At 31.9% G+C, this 16658-nt stretch overlaps 1 protein-coding gene across 4 annotated transcripts in view; it reads left to right on the top strand.

Annotated features, from left to right (window-relative positions):
• LOC142323745 (uncharacterized) overlaps positions 1–16658 on the top strand; it is a 78901-nt gene that overhangs the window by 33166 nt on the left and 29077 nt on the right. For all 4 annotated transcript variants that reach the window (XM_075363913.1, XM_075363912.1, XM_075363910.1 and 1 more), the window contains exon 8: positions 7502–8340. In XM_075363913.1, the coding sequence (XP_075220028.1) occupies positions 7502–8340 (839 nt within the window). The remainder of the gene's footprint in view (positions 1–7501; positions 8341–16658) is intronic.

The raw sequence follows: 16658 nt of genomic DNA, 5'->3' as shown, positions 1-16658 counted from the left end.
AATCACTTAGAATTCTGGATGAAAACATAGCAAAAAAATAAATATCTTATTTACAAGGGTTCTTATTTAAGATGTAATTTGAAAATTTATTCCCATAATCAGAAGAAAATGGTTTCATTAAAGAGCTATTTGGTAGTAATCATTAATAAATATAATTACCATTATTTGATTTCAGAAAACAATTATTTTTATTGAAGCCAATATAATTTTTCAATTACTTTCCAACCAGTTCACAATATTACTTTGTTTTATTTCAAATTTGTGTATGTACTTGTATTTGGAAAACTGTTTATTTCAAATTTGTATAAATACTAAATTTTTTGAAAACTAGATTTATTATTATTAATTACTTCTTTGATGAGTGCTACTTGAAATTTTAAAAGTTATTTCTTCTCACCTTTTCTGTAAAAATGGACAGTAACTAAATTGTTAATAGGAATAAAATAACAAAATAAGACAGTGTATAAGAACTATTTATGAAAAGCCAAATTGTAGAATTATGTATATGCATTAATGGTTAAGCAATCATTTTCATTAGTATTTCATAAAAATAAATGTAAATGAGAAAAATGGCTTATGATAACTTACAAAAAAGTTAAGAAATAGAAAAAAAAATTGAAATAAAGTCGTACAACTTTCAACTAGCTGACCATGTTAAAGCAAGTTAAACTTTCAGTATTGTCTATACAAACAGAACTCTACTTAGACTAACCAATTACAGCGAGTTAATGAATTTCAACATTTTTTATGGTTTTTTAATTTAATTTTTCTCCTGCTGTATTTCTTTGTTTATACATTAAAATAACAGTATTAATAGAGATTTAATATTCTAAAACTATTAATAATAACTTTAGCAGTTGAAATGTTTGGTTATAAATTGCTATTTTGGCTCATTATTTTTGAAATTTCTAGGGAAAACACGTCATAGATTTGCTACATCAATCATAAATAGTTATTCCACTTATGAAAATAACTATAACACCTTTAGAAATAGAGTCCTAGTTTCTGAACAGAACATATGATAAATGTTATTCTAAAAATAATTCATATAAGTTATAATTATTTCAATAGCGATATCAAGAATGGCATATGAAGATCAATAATTAGAGTGCATGTACTTCTTTAATTAGATGTCAAGATAGGTATTATTTTGTTTTTTAAGAGTTTCAGATTATGTTATATTAGTTCTAGATTATTCACTGAATTAAACTTCAAAGATATCTTTGGAAGGTGAAATGAGTTTAACTTGCTGCTGGAAAATTTAATTTAATAAAGAGAACCTAATTCTATTGATTTTTCATGGCCCAAGCAAGAGTTGTAATATTTATATTTTCCTTGTAAAATTATGTTAAATCATTTGTTACATTTTTATAGATTTTTTTTTCTTAGTATTTATTATTATTATTATTATATTCTTCATCAACCTCCATGGTGGAATTGTAGTATCTCTGCCTTTCATGTAGAAGTTGTGAGTTCAGTTCTCTAGTCAGTCCTGGTATTTTTTATACACTACAAAATTCATCTTTCACAAGTAATTATAATTGGTTGTTAGCCTGCATTGCTAAAATAAATGTAATTAAAATAAAATTATTATTATGAATTAATGTGTTTTGTTGCTTGCAAATACTGAATGTTATTTACTGGATTCCTACATAGTTTAATATTAACATTTTTGTAAAAAGCAATTTAAGGCCGAGACAGTATTAAAATACATTTACCTTAAATGAATTGTTTATATAACTTATTTACAAATTAAAAAAAATTATTTTTTACTGATTAATCTTAAATAGTTGAATATTAATTCACAATAATCAAATGTTCATTATAAATTTTGTAAAGTTAGTTTTTGTAAGTCATTTTCTGATTAAAATTTATTTAAATTCCCAGTAAAAATACTGGCCTCTATTCTTTACAACCAGCCTTAATAATAAAAAAAGTAGTATCATTTTATGTCTTGGTAAAAATAAGTATTTTAAAAATATTTTTCTATTTTAATGTTTTTATTTTTTATTGCTGTTATAATTATCGTTTCAAAAGTGCATTAAGAAAAAATATTTTAATTAATTATTTTGATCATTTTTTAGTTTGAATAACTTGTATTTGTTATGATAATTTATTTCTTACAAAAAGAAAAACAAAATAGAAATCAAGTGTTAGTAATGTGTTTTTATTTTCACTTAATGAGCATTACGTGTTTAATAAAATCATATGTAAAGAGAAAAATCATGAATTGTTTACCGCTTTTCATCTCCTTTAGTGAAGATTATTTGTGGACTGGTTCTGACATCAAAACAGTGATTATTTAATGGTGAGATATAATCTTTTTTAAAGAGCATTTTAATTTTATTAAGTAATTTTTAAAAATATTAAATACATTGTAAGTTAGGGCTGATTGGAAAATTTATGCAATAAGGCCAGTATTTTTTGTTTAAATTAAATATCAAACAATATCCATATGTAAATAAGTTTTGTAGAATTTTTATTTCTATATTCTTTTACTAGTTAATATTTTTTTTAAATTAATTTTGTCTTACTCTTGTGTAGCTGTTTCCTTATTATGTTTATATAAGGGAGGTATATTTTGGTCTGGACTATTACTTAATTCTATTCATTTTTTATCCTTTAAAAACTTCTGTTATTTTTATCATAGTAGTTTTTGTGATTGTGAGTATATTAAATTATTCTCATAATTTTTATATGTATTTTTCTTTAAATTTTTTTTCAATCAGATTATTTTTACAGTGTAAAGGCATGTATCCAGATTAAATCAGTCAGTCAATCAGTTTGAGTAAGCATTAATTTGCATTCATGAAATTCTAACTTTGTATTGAGGTTGAATGCATGGTTAAGATAAATTTTAGTGAATGTATAAGAATGTATTTGTTGATGGTATTTTTATTGAAAGTGAATTCAATTTAATATTGTGTTATTTATTGTTAGAAAATATTATTAGTATCATTGGGTTTATGTCCATACTATTATATGAGTAATGTTAAATGAACAGCTTTTATTATTATTATTATTATTTGAAAAGAAACTTATTTACATTAAAATAATATGCATTTGTCTCTGAGATAAATAAATATCATCTGAAATGTCAAATAAAATGTTTATTGCTATTATTACACCTTAATCATAATGCATTTTATAGTATAAATTTTTAAATAATCTATTTTTGCTTTTATTAAAAAAAATTACATTATTTAAGAAAAATTAAATAAATATGTGCGAGAGAGTTTTATTGATTTGTGTTACAAAACTAGTTTTTACAATACTAATTTTCCAATCAGACCTGATTAAGACTTAATATTTTACATTTTTCAAGTAAATCTCTTTAAGCTTAACAGTTATATTTTATTAAAGAAAACAGATACTCAGCGCTTGTGTTTTTTTAAGTTGAATTTATAAATGTTCCAAATGACCACCATTAAGATCAATATACATGCTAACTGTACTTAAGTTAAATGTTTATTTTTCAATTTTTTATGTTTTTTATTTTCAATGTTTTTTATTTTCAATTTAATGTCTCAGCTGCTGCAGTTTTATTCATCAATGGTGCTATGTACATTGTTCGTCAGATATAACAGTGTTCTTCATCAGACTTCTTCAAAACAATAAGGTTATGTAGAGCAAGAATAATGCTGTTTTGTAGCATTTGTAAGTACAAAATTACACCAGTCCCCTGAAAGAATAATGACCTAATAATCCCAAGATAAACCACTTCATACTGTTACACATGGTAAATAAGCAGGATTCTGTTTAATTAGTCAAAATTTGTTTTTCTTTCCACTCAGACTGGCCCTTGTTTACATTTTCCACAGTTTTATTAGTTTCAAACGTATCATGAATTCTTGCAGTTATTACTCTCTTGGTTGGTGGTGGTGGTCCAAATTCCACTGCCCAATGTCTTTGAACTTAACCTTCTTAGTTTTCCAATAACATTTCAAACCAACTTGAATTGGCACAGTGATGAGTATGTTGTGTGTGTGCACGTGCACATGCGTGTGTGTATGTATGTAAATGTGTGTGCGCACGCATGTGCATGTTGATGTGTGTGTGTGTGCACATGCACATGTGCGTGTGTATGTTGATGTGTGTGTGCATGTGCACATGTGCGTGTGTGTTGATGTGTGTGTGCATGTGCACACGTGCGTGTGTACGCTGATGTGTGTGTGTGTGTGCGTGTGCGCATGTGCACATGTATGTGTGTGCATATGCACATGTATGTGTGTGCATGTGCACACGTATGTGTGTGCATGTGCACATCTATGTGTGTATGTTGATGTGTGCACATGCACACATGCGTGTGTATGTTGATGTGTGCACATGCACACATGCGTGTGTATGTTGATGTGTGCACATGCGTGTGTATGTTGATGTGTGCACATGCACACATGCGTGTGTATGTTGATGTGTGCACATGCACACATGCATGTGTATGTTGATGTGTGCATGTATGTGCACACGCGTGTGTATGTATTACTGAAACTAATCTTTTTAAGATTCATATTATTCCTCTGTACTGTTAAATTACATCTCAGTATAGAAAATAAACCACCTATATAAATAAACCACCTAGTATAGAATATTGAGATAAACATATCTTACCATAATTTTTCATTAAAGTACCGTGAAATCCCACATCCTCACTCATGATTGAAATAATTCTGTTATTACATAATAAAAATACTAAAATAGTGAAAATTGTGTATTAATTTATAATAGTGCTACTATCTGTTGCAATTTTTATAAGCTGGCTACCTCTAACACTGCTTGATGGTTTATCAAATCTAAATTTTGTATTTATGTAATATTTTTCTATATATTTAAGTTTTTTGTCATCTTTATTAATTTCTAATATTTCTGAAGTTGTGTTAAATATCAGAAATAAATTTTTTATTGTTTATTAGATGGTCTGCCTTAGTAGAAAATCTCTTTATTATTTTTGTATTTTCTATCTGTTCGAGAAATCTAGTTTTAAAGGATCTATTGGTTTTTCTTATATATCATCACAATCATTACATTTAATTTTATAAATTTCACAGATTGTTTATTCTATTATTATTTTTGTATTTTAAATATTTTTTTGTGTAGTTATATTATGTTTGTATGCTGGTTTAAATATTTCTTTATTGTAAGTTTTATTAATGTTTTCAGTGATATTATTCGTGTATAAATAGTTATGTATGTTTTTTCACTCTTTTGTACAAACCAAATAACCACATATTAATATATTTAAAATACAAAAATAATTATAATAGAATAAACAATCTGTGCAGAATTTATAAAATTAAATGTAATTGATTGTGATACTATGTATATAGGAAAAATAAATAGATCCTTTAAAACTGTTTCTAGAAAATTATAGAAATTACAAAAATAATAAATTAGGTTTATCTAATATGGTAGACCATCTAATAAACAATAAACATTCTATAAATACTGACAAAATATATTATAAATACAAACAAAATTTTAATTTGATAAACCATCAGCCAGTGTCTGAGGGAGTCATATAAAAATTGCAACAGATACCAGCACTCTGGTAAATTCATGCGGAATCTCGAAGTACTTTAATAAAATTAATATAAGGTACGTCTTATCTCAATATTCTGTACTAGGTGGTTATATACATAGATATAAATGTAAAAGTTTATAATTCATTAATTTTCTAATTAAGTATAAAAAGAAGCTGTTTTCAAAATACAGGAACTTTTGAGCTAAAATCAGCACTCTCTACTGGAGTTACTAGTAGAGTGATGTATTTGGGGGTGGGGTCATAACTGCTAATTAGCTCTGAGAAAGGCCTCTTATAAAAAAAAGTTGTATATTTTGAATGTGAACTGTGTTATTTAATCATTTTCAAGTGTTTATATATTTTCATCATACTCTTCAACTTATTGAAGTTAGTGTTAGTAAACCTTTATTGTCAGGACATGTGAAAGATTTTCTTTTTGTTTGTCATTTATGAGAAACAAAAAGAAAATCTTGTAAAGATTGTAATAAGATGGCACAACATGACGCAACACAAATAGTAGATAATTAAAAATAAGTAAACAAATATTGTTATTTGTAATATAAGATTTTCAGTAATCTAATTAATATGAACATTCCATTTTTCTGTAAAGGTAATCTATAAATTTAATTATTTTTTCAGGATAAAATTTAATTGCAGAATTATAAGAAATTGTTTTTTTATCATAATTTTCTGCATATGCCAATTTATATTGTTAAAACTAAAAGGAAAGTAAGAGTATTGTAATCTTTAACCAGTTTGAAGGTTCTAGGTTGGAAGAGTTTGATCAAATCTGGCATCAATAGATAAGGTTAATAGAGACCTGGATCAGACCTTTTTTCTCTACAACTGATATGTTAAATTGAGTGATAAATATCCCTGGTAAGATTAGGTTGACTTTACTGTAGTGGTTCTCAACCCTGTCTTCTAGGAAATAACTGAATTTTTAGCTCACTATTATTCACTTTGGTCAATAATATTGTCTTCATCCAAATTTTTCAGTCATTATTGTTTATTATGCATTTGAATATCCCTGCATGAAATATAATATCTCCTGGGGCTCCTTTAAAATGTCAGAATGAGTTTTCAAGATATAAAAATGTAGGTTGTTTGTCAGATGATTACTTACCACTCTCTGATAAGAGTTTTATGTAGTTATAGTTTCTTAAGACATGTATATAGAAAGGTGCATATAAGGATGGCTTATTTCAGATCAGAAACCTTTCACGAGAGATTTTTCCATGTATTTAGCAAGCAAGTTGTTTTTGTTGATTTAGTTAATGAACTGGATTTAATAAATTTTATTTACGGTTTAATTTATAGTTGAAATTTTATTTACATAGAAAGTGATTTTACCACATATAAAAATACTATAAAAAGTAAAGAGTAATTTTACATATTCCAAACAGAAAAACTTTATTTTAGGTTTTCGTAATGAAACTTTTTTCATCCTAAATAAGAAACCACCCATATTTAAGTAAATATAAAAAGAATAAACTGTTCAATTTCATATTTGTGTTTATTAAAATAATAAGTTAAGGTGGCTGTCAATTAATAGAATGAAAGAGATATAATGAGATTTGGTTCTGCATCAACTATAAATTGAAAACAGCATATTGATGTATTTAGCACGTGGAAGCAAATTTAACTTTTGCAAAGAATATCTAAACATTATGTAATCTTTTTAAACACTTTTTTTAACATTTTGAGAACCTATTAAAATGATGGTAATGATGGTAATTCTTCATGGGTGTTGTAGTTAAGGTATGCTAAATTATTATCCAGCTAATTTATCAATTATTCTTTTTAATCTGAATTTTATTGGTCCAAATATAATAAGTTTTTAGATTATCTTTGTTTCAGGTAATATAGATTACTGAAAGGAAACTATATCAATTACAAAAGCAGATAGTATTAATTATAATATATTACATAATTTTTTGTTTATTAACATTTTATTTTGATTTTTGTTTAATTTTGGTACAGAATGATCGATTTGGTGGATTTTATAATTTTATAAATAGGAGAGGTTATGAAAATGTTGACTACAATTGTTATAAATATCAAGAGGAATTTATTGATTATAATAAAACTATTACTAGTGAAAATAATGAAAATATATGTGATGAGGAGGTATGTAATCAGAGATATTCAACAAATTACAATGATCAAAGTATGATTGGTAATGGAAATACAATAAATTATACAGAATTTAAGTTTCATAATGAAAAAAGAATATCGCTTAAAAGAGGGGAAAGTACACCTCAAATAAAACAATTAAGTGACTTTACTGCTCCTGTTGGTAATGAAAATATATGTGATGATTTTGATGAAAGAAAAGGTGAATGCACTAATAAAGATTTTAAAAGTGGTGCTGGTGACATTAAAATGAATTATCAGTTAAAGAATTATTCAAGTTTAAAACTACAGGCTGCTATTATCATACAGACAAAATATAGAAGTTATAGAGCCAAGAAATTGTTTATGGAACTAAAACAACAAAAATTAGATAAAGAAAATGAATTATCTAATGAAAATGAATTACCTAATGAAAATGAATTATTTAATGAAAATGAATTATCCAATGAAAATGAATTATCTAATGAAAATGAATTATCTAATGAAACTGAATTATGTTACGAAGCTGAATTGGAAAAAACTGGAGAAAAAGAAAAATTAATGCAACTTACTTCAAAAGAAAAAGAATTATTGATTAATCCTGTTTGTAGAAAGAAGTCAACCATAGTAAACTTTGCTGTGAATGATGATAGCTCAGAAGCACAGTTAAACAAAAGAAGAGATGAAAGCCGTACATCTTTACCAAGGTAAATATAATAGTAATATTTATGATACTTAATTAACTAGTATTACGAACTGCAAAAATGATTCTTTACAAAAAATCTTATCGTTCATAATTCCTCACATGTTTTGAATTTTTTACATTTAAAATAATCTTTTATTAAACATTCTTCTTATTAACCACATAAGCAGAAAATTAACAGCTTTCACCTAAAACTGCATTTGGTTTCTCAGCCCAATTTTCATATAATCACTCAGATAGGTTTGATCTTTTAATAGCTTCAATTATACCAATATAATGCTTTTTTAACCTTTTTTTAACTCTCAAAAAGCCTTTAAAAAAGACGAACTTTTAAAAAAGGAATGTGTACACTCTTCTCAAAAGCCTTTTTCCAAAAGATGCAGAGAAAAAAGTTTAACTTTTTAGACTTTGATTAAATATAGATGAAAAGTAGATAAGTGTGTTTTACACATTCAATATACATGTCAGCAGACTTTTCTCTCTTCATCCCTTTATATCTCCTTATTTTCCCCCTTTTGATAGTTGTAACATATATTTTACTGTATAAAAAAAAATTATTTTTTTTTTCAAATTATTATCTTTTATGACCGCATAGGATCACATTAGTCAGTCCATTATCCAAGTCTCTTTGATATGGGACTCTTTGGACCTTGCGGTCCTCCCAATACTTATTCATATTTTCCGATCTTTGTGCCCTTTCTAGTACTGAAAATGTTCGTATTGTGAGTTTTTTTTAAAATTGGGTTGCTATTTTGATTTTATTATAGTTTATGTTTACTTCTTTTAATTATGTTGGTTTTTGGGGCATAATTTCTGTCTTTTCTAATGATACTTTGAAGCCAGTTTTATTTGCAATGTTAGCTTCGTTGATGACATTTACAAGCAACAACTTGGCATGTGCCAAGTTGTTGGAGAAACCAAGAACAGTTTTTGATTTTTCAGCCTATTTTTACTTTTGGGGGCATTTTTTGAGCCATTCCCTCATTACCATTTCTAGAATGCAGTTGAATAATAGTGGTGAGGACCCATTGCCTTCATGCAGTCCTGTTTTAATCTCAAATTGTTCTGAGAGCTTGCCTGTGAATTTTTACTTTGACTTATTGTTTGTGAAGGTCAGTTTTATGAAATATAAATAAGACAAAAAATAATGTTGATGAACTAGTGTTCTGAAGGAATAATGAAATAATTGATGGATTAGGTAATTCTTGAAACAACAGTTACAGTAATAATTTGTTTTGCAAAATAAGTACACAAGAGTTAATAATTTTAAATCAATAAATACTGTTATATATATTGAATCTACTAATATTTTATTTCATTATTAGTAATCTTAATTATTAATGATGCATAAGTGAGAGCTCAAATACTACTGTGAATATTTTTTAATCAACTTTTCTGTTCTGGTGGTATGACAAAACTATTCATTCTCTTGCTATTTTACTTCATTTTTCACACTGTCCATTTAAATTTTCAAATCTCCTCTTATCACTGTATGTTGAATGACTCTAGCCTTTCTTTTTAATCCAATCAACAAGTACTCTCTATTGAAAACAACAGAATTTAGTTTTTTCTAAAATTTATAATATTTTTTCCATCAAAATAACTGTTTATTTTGGTTAAGTGCTGTTCTTGTTCCTGTTTTGTTTATGCTTTAGCAATCTTCTGTTAATGTGGAACTTGTACCAGTTATGTTTTACTTTTCCACTCTTCTTTTGTATAAGGTCATTGGTTTGTTTCTTTCCTTGGTACTTTTGTTTTTTATAATGTTTATTTTCATTTCATTTTCTGTCATATTATATTGTAACTTTTAAATCAATATTGTATATATTCTGTATTTCATCTTGTAAAAATTAACATGTAAATAAATCAAAAAGAAGTCTGATATACTGAGGTCGGAAGATTGAGAAGGCCAAGGGACACAGCTGGAAAGCTATTGACCGGGAAAAATTCCCCGTAGGGTGTTCATGGAATGTCTAACAGGGTGAGCTGTAGCCCTATCATATTTTAAGTTTTAACATCTGTAGTTCTGGCAGAAAAAAAGGTGTATCATGTGCATGTAACAATTGGAATGCACTGTTACTGCTACACCCTCCTGTTCAAGAAGATACGACTCTATAGGGAGTCTTATTGAGCTCAGTTGGAATTCATTGTTATTACTACACCCTCCTCTTCAGAAAAATAAGACTTTAGGGAGTCTTATTCTTAAAGACTTTGGGTGTGTCATCCCCATGGTCCTAGCCTTGCAGCTTTTCTTACCACTACACACAGAGCTGCAGAATACGTTATACTATACATATGCACTAAACCAAGAATACTTCACAAGTTACAACATACACCCTTTCACAACTACACAACAACATTTTGCACTAATTCTTCTTACACTCACACTTGGTGGTGTTGTGACACCTTACAAAATGCAATCGTAACCCAAGTTGAAAACTATCATGCCGATGGGTGGATGGCTCTACATCGTCTCGAAACGATGTTCTCTGGGCACCTGGGCAAACCCATTTGTATTTACTTCTAGCTCCAGTATGCATGTGCTCTGCTGGAGTGGTCCGTTATATTGCCGGTATTCATGGAAACCATATATGTCTGTCCCATTAATTCTTCTTAAGTGGTTGTTGGTTCACTTGAAAAACCAACAAACGAAGCTTAAAAAGATGTTGACAGACGTCAGTTGAAGATGTGTCTGGTGATAATGGAACGAGAGATAAAATAAAGAACACAAAAAGTCAATAATAATGTTTCTTGTAATCTCATGTAAGGAAGAAAGGAAATCATTTAAGAAAGTTTCACCTTTCTTAATTAACACGTGCGTTGTTATAGTGTGTGGCACCCTGTTCATTGAAGTCAGAAGCTACTGGCCCTTAAGTTCATAGGGAAGGATGAGGTGATGGTTGAACCACATAAAACCCTAAATTCCAGCAAGATAAAGGTTATCTTCTGCTGTGATTTGGCTGATATTGAACTATCTGAGATATAAGAACTGTCCCTGCAGTCAGTCACTTCTGTTCAAAGAATAATGAGGAAGGAGAATAGTGTGTAGATGTGCCAACATCCTCTCTTATTTAAACTTTTTCTACTTCGACAATAACTGAGCGAATTAAAGTAGGCTACCTGTCTGTCTGTGTACGACCATACATGCAAAACCCTAGACACTGCTTCCAGTGTCAGGGTTTTGGTCATACCAAAATTGGTTGCACAAAGGAACGAGTCTGTGTGCTTTGCAGCTGTATGGGACATGACGATAGCACATGTTCTGGAACTGAAAAGTGTTTAAATTGTAAGGGTTCACATTTGGCAAGGTCCTGAGAAATGTCCCCTTTATTAAGGAAGAACAGGCAGTATTAAGGATTATTATTCTGAACAGAAAGTGTCCTTTCCTGTGGTTCATCGGATATACAGAAACCCCTCAGCATGAGGAATAATGCTCAGCCTGGTATTACTGGCGTTAGTTCGTCCAAGTTCTTTCTAAGAATGTACTGAAGGACAGCGAGTGCATATCATGTAAAGAACTGACCAAGTTGGTCCAAGCCTTGTCGGAACAAGTTGTCTTAACTCTATGTCAGTTGTTACATTATCATGAAAACCAAAATCCCTGTGAAGATCATCTTCCTCCCGGGCTTCCAGATCCCTTCCACCACCACCCAATTCTACGAAGATATGGTGGCGGATGAAGTGTCTGAAGAAGCGAAACACTTCATAAACCAGGTAGTAATAGATAAATAATTTGCATGCAGAGTTTTTATATATAACAGGAAATAAGTTTTTTCTATGGCTGCAAATATTATTCAGTGGAATGTTTTCGGTCTTTGTTTTTATCGTGAAGATTTAGAAATCCTTCTAAAGGAAGAAAATTCTTTAATACTGTGTATTCAGGAGACTCACTTCCATTCTCAGGAAGAATGGAATCTATGTCCTTTTGTGGACACGCTTGTAAAAGATGCGACTATATAACTGAGGGCAGAGGATACGGTGTGGCTGTTTTTCCGAGGGAAATCGTTATAGCCATCTGTGTTCAGCTAGTGACAAATATCCTTGCAGTTCAGTGAAAATACTGGCGCCATTGAAAATGAATATTTGTAACTTGTATCTTTCTCCAAATTCTGGTATCCATGAGGATGATCTGTCCAGTGTTTATCAAAATTCCTATATCCGACCTAATTACTAGCAACTTCAATGCCAATCACCATTCTTGGGGGGTCATCATCATGTTCTCCCGAGCCAATATAGTTGACTGACTGAGCAAAACTTAGATCTCTGCTTATTTAACAATGATTCGTACACATTCATGTCATCTTCATTAGGTACATTTTTGTGCATCGATCTCTTCTTATGTTCAGCAGTCTTACTCCCACATCTTATGTGTTTCCAAAAACATCTTTGGAAGCGATCATAGACCGGTTTTAATTTCAGTCAATAATACTAATTTGCCTCAGTCAGCCACACAGATGAGTGGTTCAGAAAGCAGACTGGATTGGTTATAAAGATTCCTTTGGTCAATATGACAAGATCAGTGGCACAATCCACCATCTTGGTAAGTTTACACATCAAATTCTCAATATTGTGAATGAAATCATCCTTTTAACATCTGGAAAGCCAAAACAGCAGCCTGGTGTTCCTTGGTGGTAGGAAGACTGCATGTGTGCACTAAGAAATCAGTGTAGGGTTTTTCATAATTTCAATCAAAGACTAACAACTGAATTGCCCTGCGCCTTCCACAATGCGAGGGCTGTTTGCCGTCGAATTTTTCAGTGTGCTAATGAAAGTGAGTGAGGAAGGTTGTGTTCATGTAGGCTCTGATAATTTGTTTTTTCAAATTACATTATTCAATACCTACTTTATAGTTTGTGTAATAATTAAGTGATTACTATGGTTAGATTTTATTTATTTATTTCAGAGCCACAGTAGAATCTCTCCCCAACAGAGAAACCAGACACAACATATGGGTGCTGCATTAAAACAACATCCAATCCTCTACATAGAGCAGTCTCACTGAGCTAAATCTGAACTATATAAGCACCCTGTGTGTTTAATTGCCCGAATTTAACTACTTAATGCTAATGAGTTCAAGTACATAGTGACAATCCTCTGATAACAACCACAGTCTTTACTATTCACAGAGTGGTTGGAATCCTTCCAAAGACGTTTACAATTGGCACAAGTTGGACCTTCAGACTTCTTAGGACACTCACCTTGTTTATCATTAGCTTCCTCATCCTCTACCTCCTCCTGGAACTTCTTGCTCATAATTTTCCTTATCATACCAGTTATGGTGTCTCAATTCCTCCTCCTGCACAGCATTACCTCCACTATGTTTTCTGGCGTCACTACTCCAACCACATTAACCACCTCTCTTCTCATCCCACCTAGAACTGTGTTGCACAAACCGCAGTACAACAACCATCAGATATCCTTTTTTTATTGTCCTGACAATACCTGAATCATTTCAAACATCAATTTTCCATACCTCCTCTTCAGCCAAAACTTTATCTTTGGGATTAATTTCCTGGTCCACAGACCCACTGATGACAAATTTCATCTTTGCCACTTCTCGAGTGTTTCTCCCTTTGCCTGGCTCGTAGTTTTGCCAAACAATTGTTCGACTACTTCCTCTGTGATTAAATCCAACTGCGGTATGGCCGCAATCTCTAATAGCACCTCGGTCGACAATAGCAAATTACTTAACAATAGCAATTTACTTATGACAGCTTGCATTTTAAGTGCTCTGCTCCAGGCTGACACCCCATACAGGATGACTGACCTTGCCACAGACGCCACCACCTTCCTCATAGATGAGCTTGGCTCGCCGACCCTACCCATCAGCCTGGAAATGGCTGACACGGTCCTCCCTCCTTTGTTCACAGCCTCGATCATGTGTGGATGAAAACTTCTCCTGCAGTCTTCCTTCACTCGAGGGACTGGTAGAATGTCCGTACCAGGAACTGTAAGTCTGACATCTCTCAATCTTCTCTTACCTGTTATGACAATGAATTTCGTCTTCTCTACCACGTTCATATGGCAATAGCCATATGAACCGCCAGATTCCCCTTGGCCATAAGCCCAACTTCCGTCTTTGCAGTGATGACCAGAGAGAGTCATCAGCAAATCCAGTTGGGAAAACCCCTTCCAGGAAGCCCAATTGATTGAAGGAGTCCGTCATAGACAATATACCAAAGTAACGGGCCTATGACAGAACCTGTGGCATGCCAGCCTGCATCTCCACTTCCATTAGAACGCCATCAGCATATCCCAACTATGGCTCTGTCCTTAAAATAGTCCTGAGTAAGGTGATAAATATAAGGCCCTATTTATCTGTGCCTTAACTCTTTGAGGTCCCACCCGAATGGCAGCAAGTTGAATGCATTGAACACATCCAACAATACCACCGCTGGGATGATCTCATTCTCCAGACACCACTGACTGCCTCATCCACCAGCTGCATAACGCAGTTTATGGCATCCACAGTGGTGCAGCCCTTATGGAAGCTGAATTTATAAATCACTAAGACCCACACCGCCATTGATCTCATTCATCAACCGCTCTGACAACATTCTTTCAAATAATTTTGCAATACAGCTAAGCAGGCATTAAGGCCTGTAACCGGTGGGGTCCTCTTCATGCCTATCACTCTTAAGAGCACAAGCCTTGCAATTTTCCATCGTCATGGAATAACCCCTTCATGGAGCACCCTATTGAATGCAGACAAAACCCTATCTGGTAAAATCATCAACCACCTCATTAGGTATTTAATCCATATCAGGACTCTCTCTTCTTTCTCCCCATTCTAGTTGGAGCCCTGTGCAATTCTCATGCGTAAATAGTGGTATCTCCACCTTGGCAACTTCCTCATATTCCTTCTGCAGCCTTCTCTAGAATAACACTCTCAAGTGTCGACAGCAACCTGCCAAACCTGTTGCTCACAATTTTAAAAATGTCTTCAACAAGTTGCTCACAGAGCTCTTTCCATCTGGCCCTCTTGCTACTAGCAGTCCCATATCGAAAAGCCTTTCTGCTTCTCTTCAACTCCCGCTGTGCTAACACAATATCCTCTTACACCTCTTCTCCTCGCTCTCTGGAGCCGCCTCTAAGCTCTGAAACAAGCCAACCTCGCCTCTGCCACCAGGAGCAACCACCAATAAACTGGTTTCCTAGCCGGCTTTGCACACGGCAAGCACACGAAACAACCTCCAGAAACTCAGGTGTAATCTCACCCAAATGTGCCAACTGCTCTACTAAAACCTGTTTGACTCTCTCTACTCCCGTCACACTAATCAGTCTTCTTAACGGAACAGCTAAATCCTGTGACCATGAAGCCCCCATCTCAAAGTAAACTGCCTCGTGGTCTCTAAGGTTCTCTTCTTGAAGCATCTCCCACGTACCAATTGTGGCAATATAAAGGTGAGGTCTATAAAAGACACACCCATATCATGAACCAGGGTCGGAAGCTCACAGTCATTCATAAAGGTGAGCCCCAACCCAGTCATAATCTCATCGAGGTATGTGCTTCTTGCATCAGTAATGTTTCCGCCCCAAGCCACTTTCTTAGCATTAAAGTCACCTGATATCACCATGTCCTTGTACGTGCACCACCTAAGCTGACTGATACCGTCAAGCACTAGCACAAACTCCTCTGTTGATACATTTGGCGAAATATAGACACTACAAAGCCTAAGCTCTTCAGTCTCCACCCAAATGTAGACCCTACCTACAACATATTTACTATATGTATTTTATATTACATACATATTTACGTATATATTTTACTGTGGGGAATTATTCTGAACTCAGTTTTTACTTGTGTCCATCTTCACAGTCACCATTTATGAACATTTTCCTTCAGCTATTCATTTTTCTCCTGTGCGTAGTTAAAAGGAATAAAAGCTTCTTGGGAAGTCTCGAATCATTCATTCTATTCAATGGACAAACCATGCTGTTAACTGCTTTTTCTGGATATTGCCCATGATATCCCTGTCCATTTGAATACTTTCTTCTTTGCCATCATTCCTAACTATTCAACCAGAATCTTCTCTGCTTCTCATCTTTTCAGAACATCTGTATCTGTTATCAAAAGTTTTAAAGTTATTAAAAGTTTTTTTTTTGTTTAACATACATTTCTTGCTTTTGCTCCACAAATCATTATACTCTGAACTTGGCTCTGTTGCTTCTTTTGATTTCCTACCTTCAACAATTTGAAAAATTCAACAAACAGTTTGAGTAAGTTAGCAACAATCCACATTTCATAAATTTTATTGTTATTTTATGAACCTATATTATTTACCCTTGCAATACTTTTGTTTTATGTTCATGGCTACACCT

Source organism: Lycorma delicatula, chromosome 4 (assembly GCF_047948215.1).
Source record: "Lycorma delicatula isolate Av1 chromosome 4, ASM4794821v1, whole genome shotgun sequence".
NCBI classification, from domain to species: domain Eukaryota; kingdom Metazoa; phylum Arthropoda; class Insecta; order Hemiptera; family Fulgoridae; genus Lycorma; species Lycorma delicatula.
The sequence above is the reverse complement of the archived record's forward strand: the minus strand, read 5'-3'. Positions and strand labels throughout refer to the sequence as shown.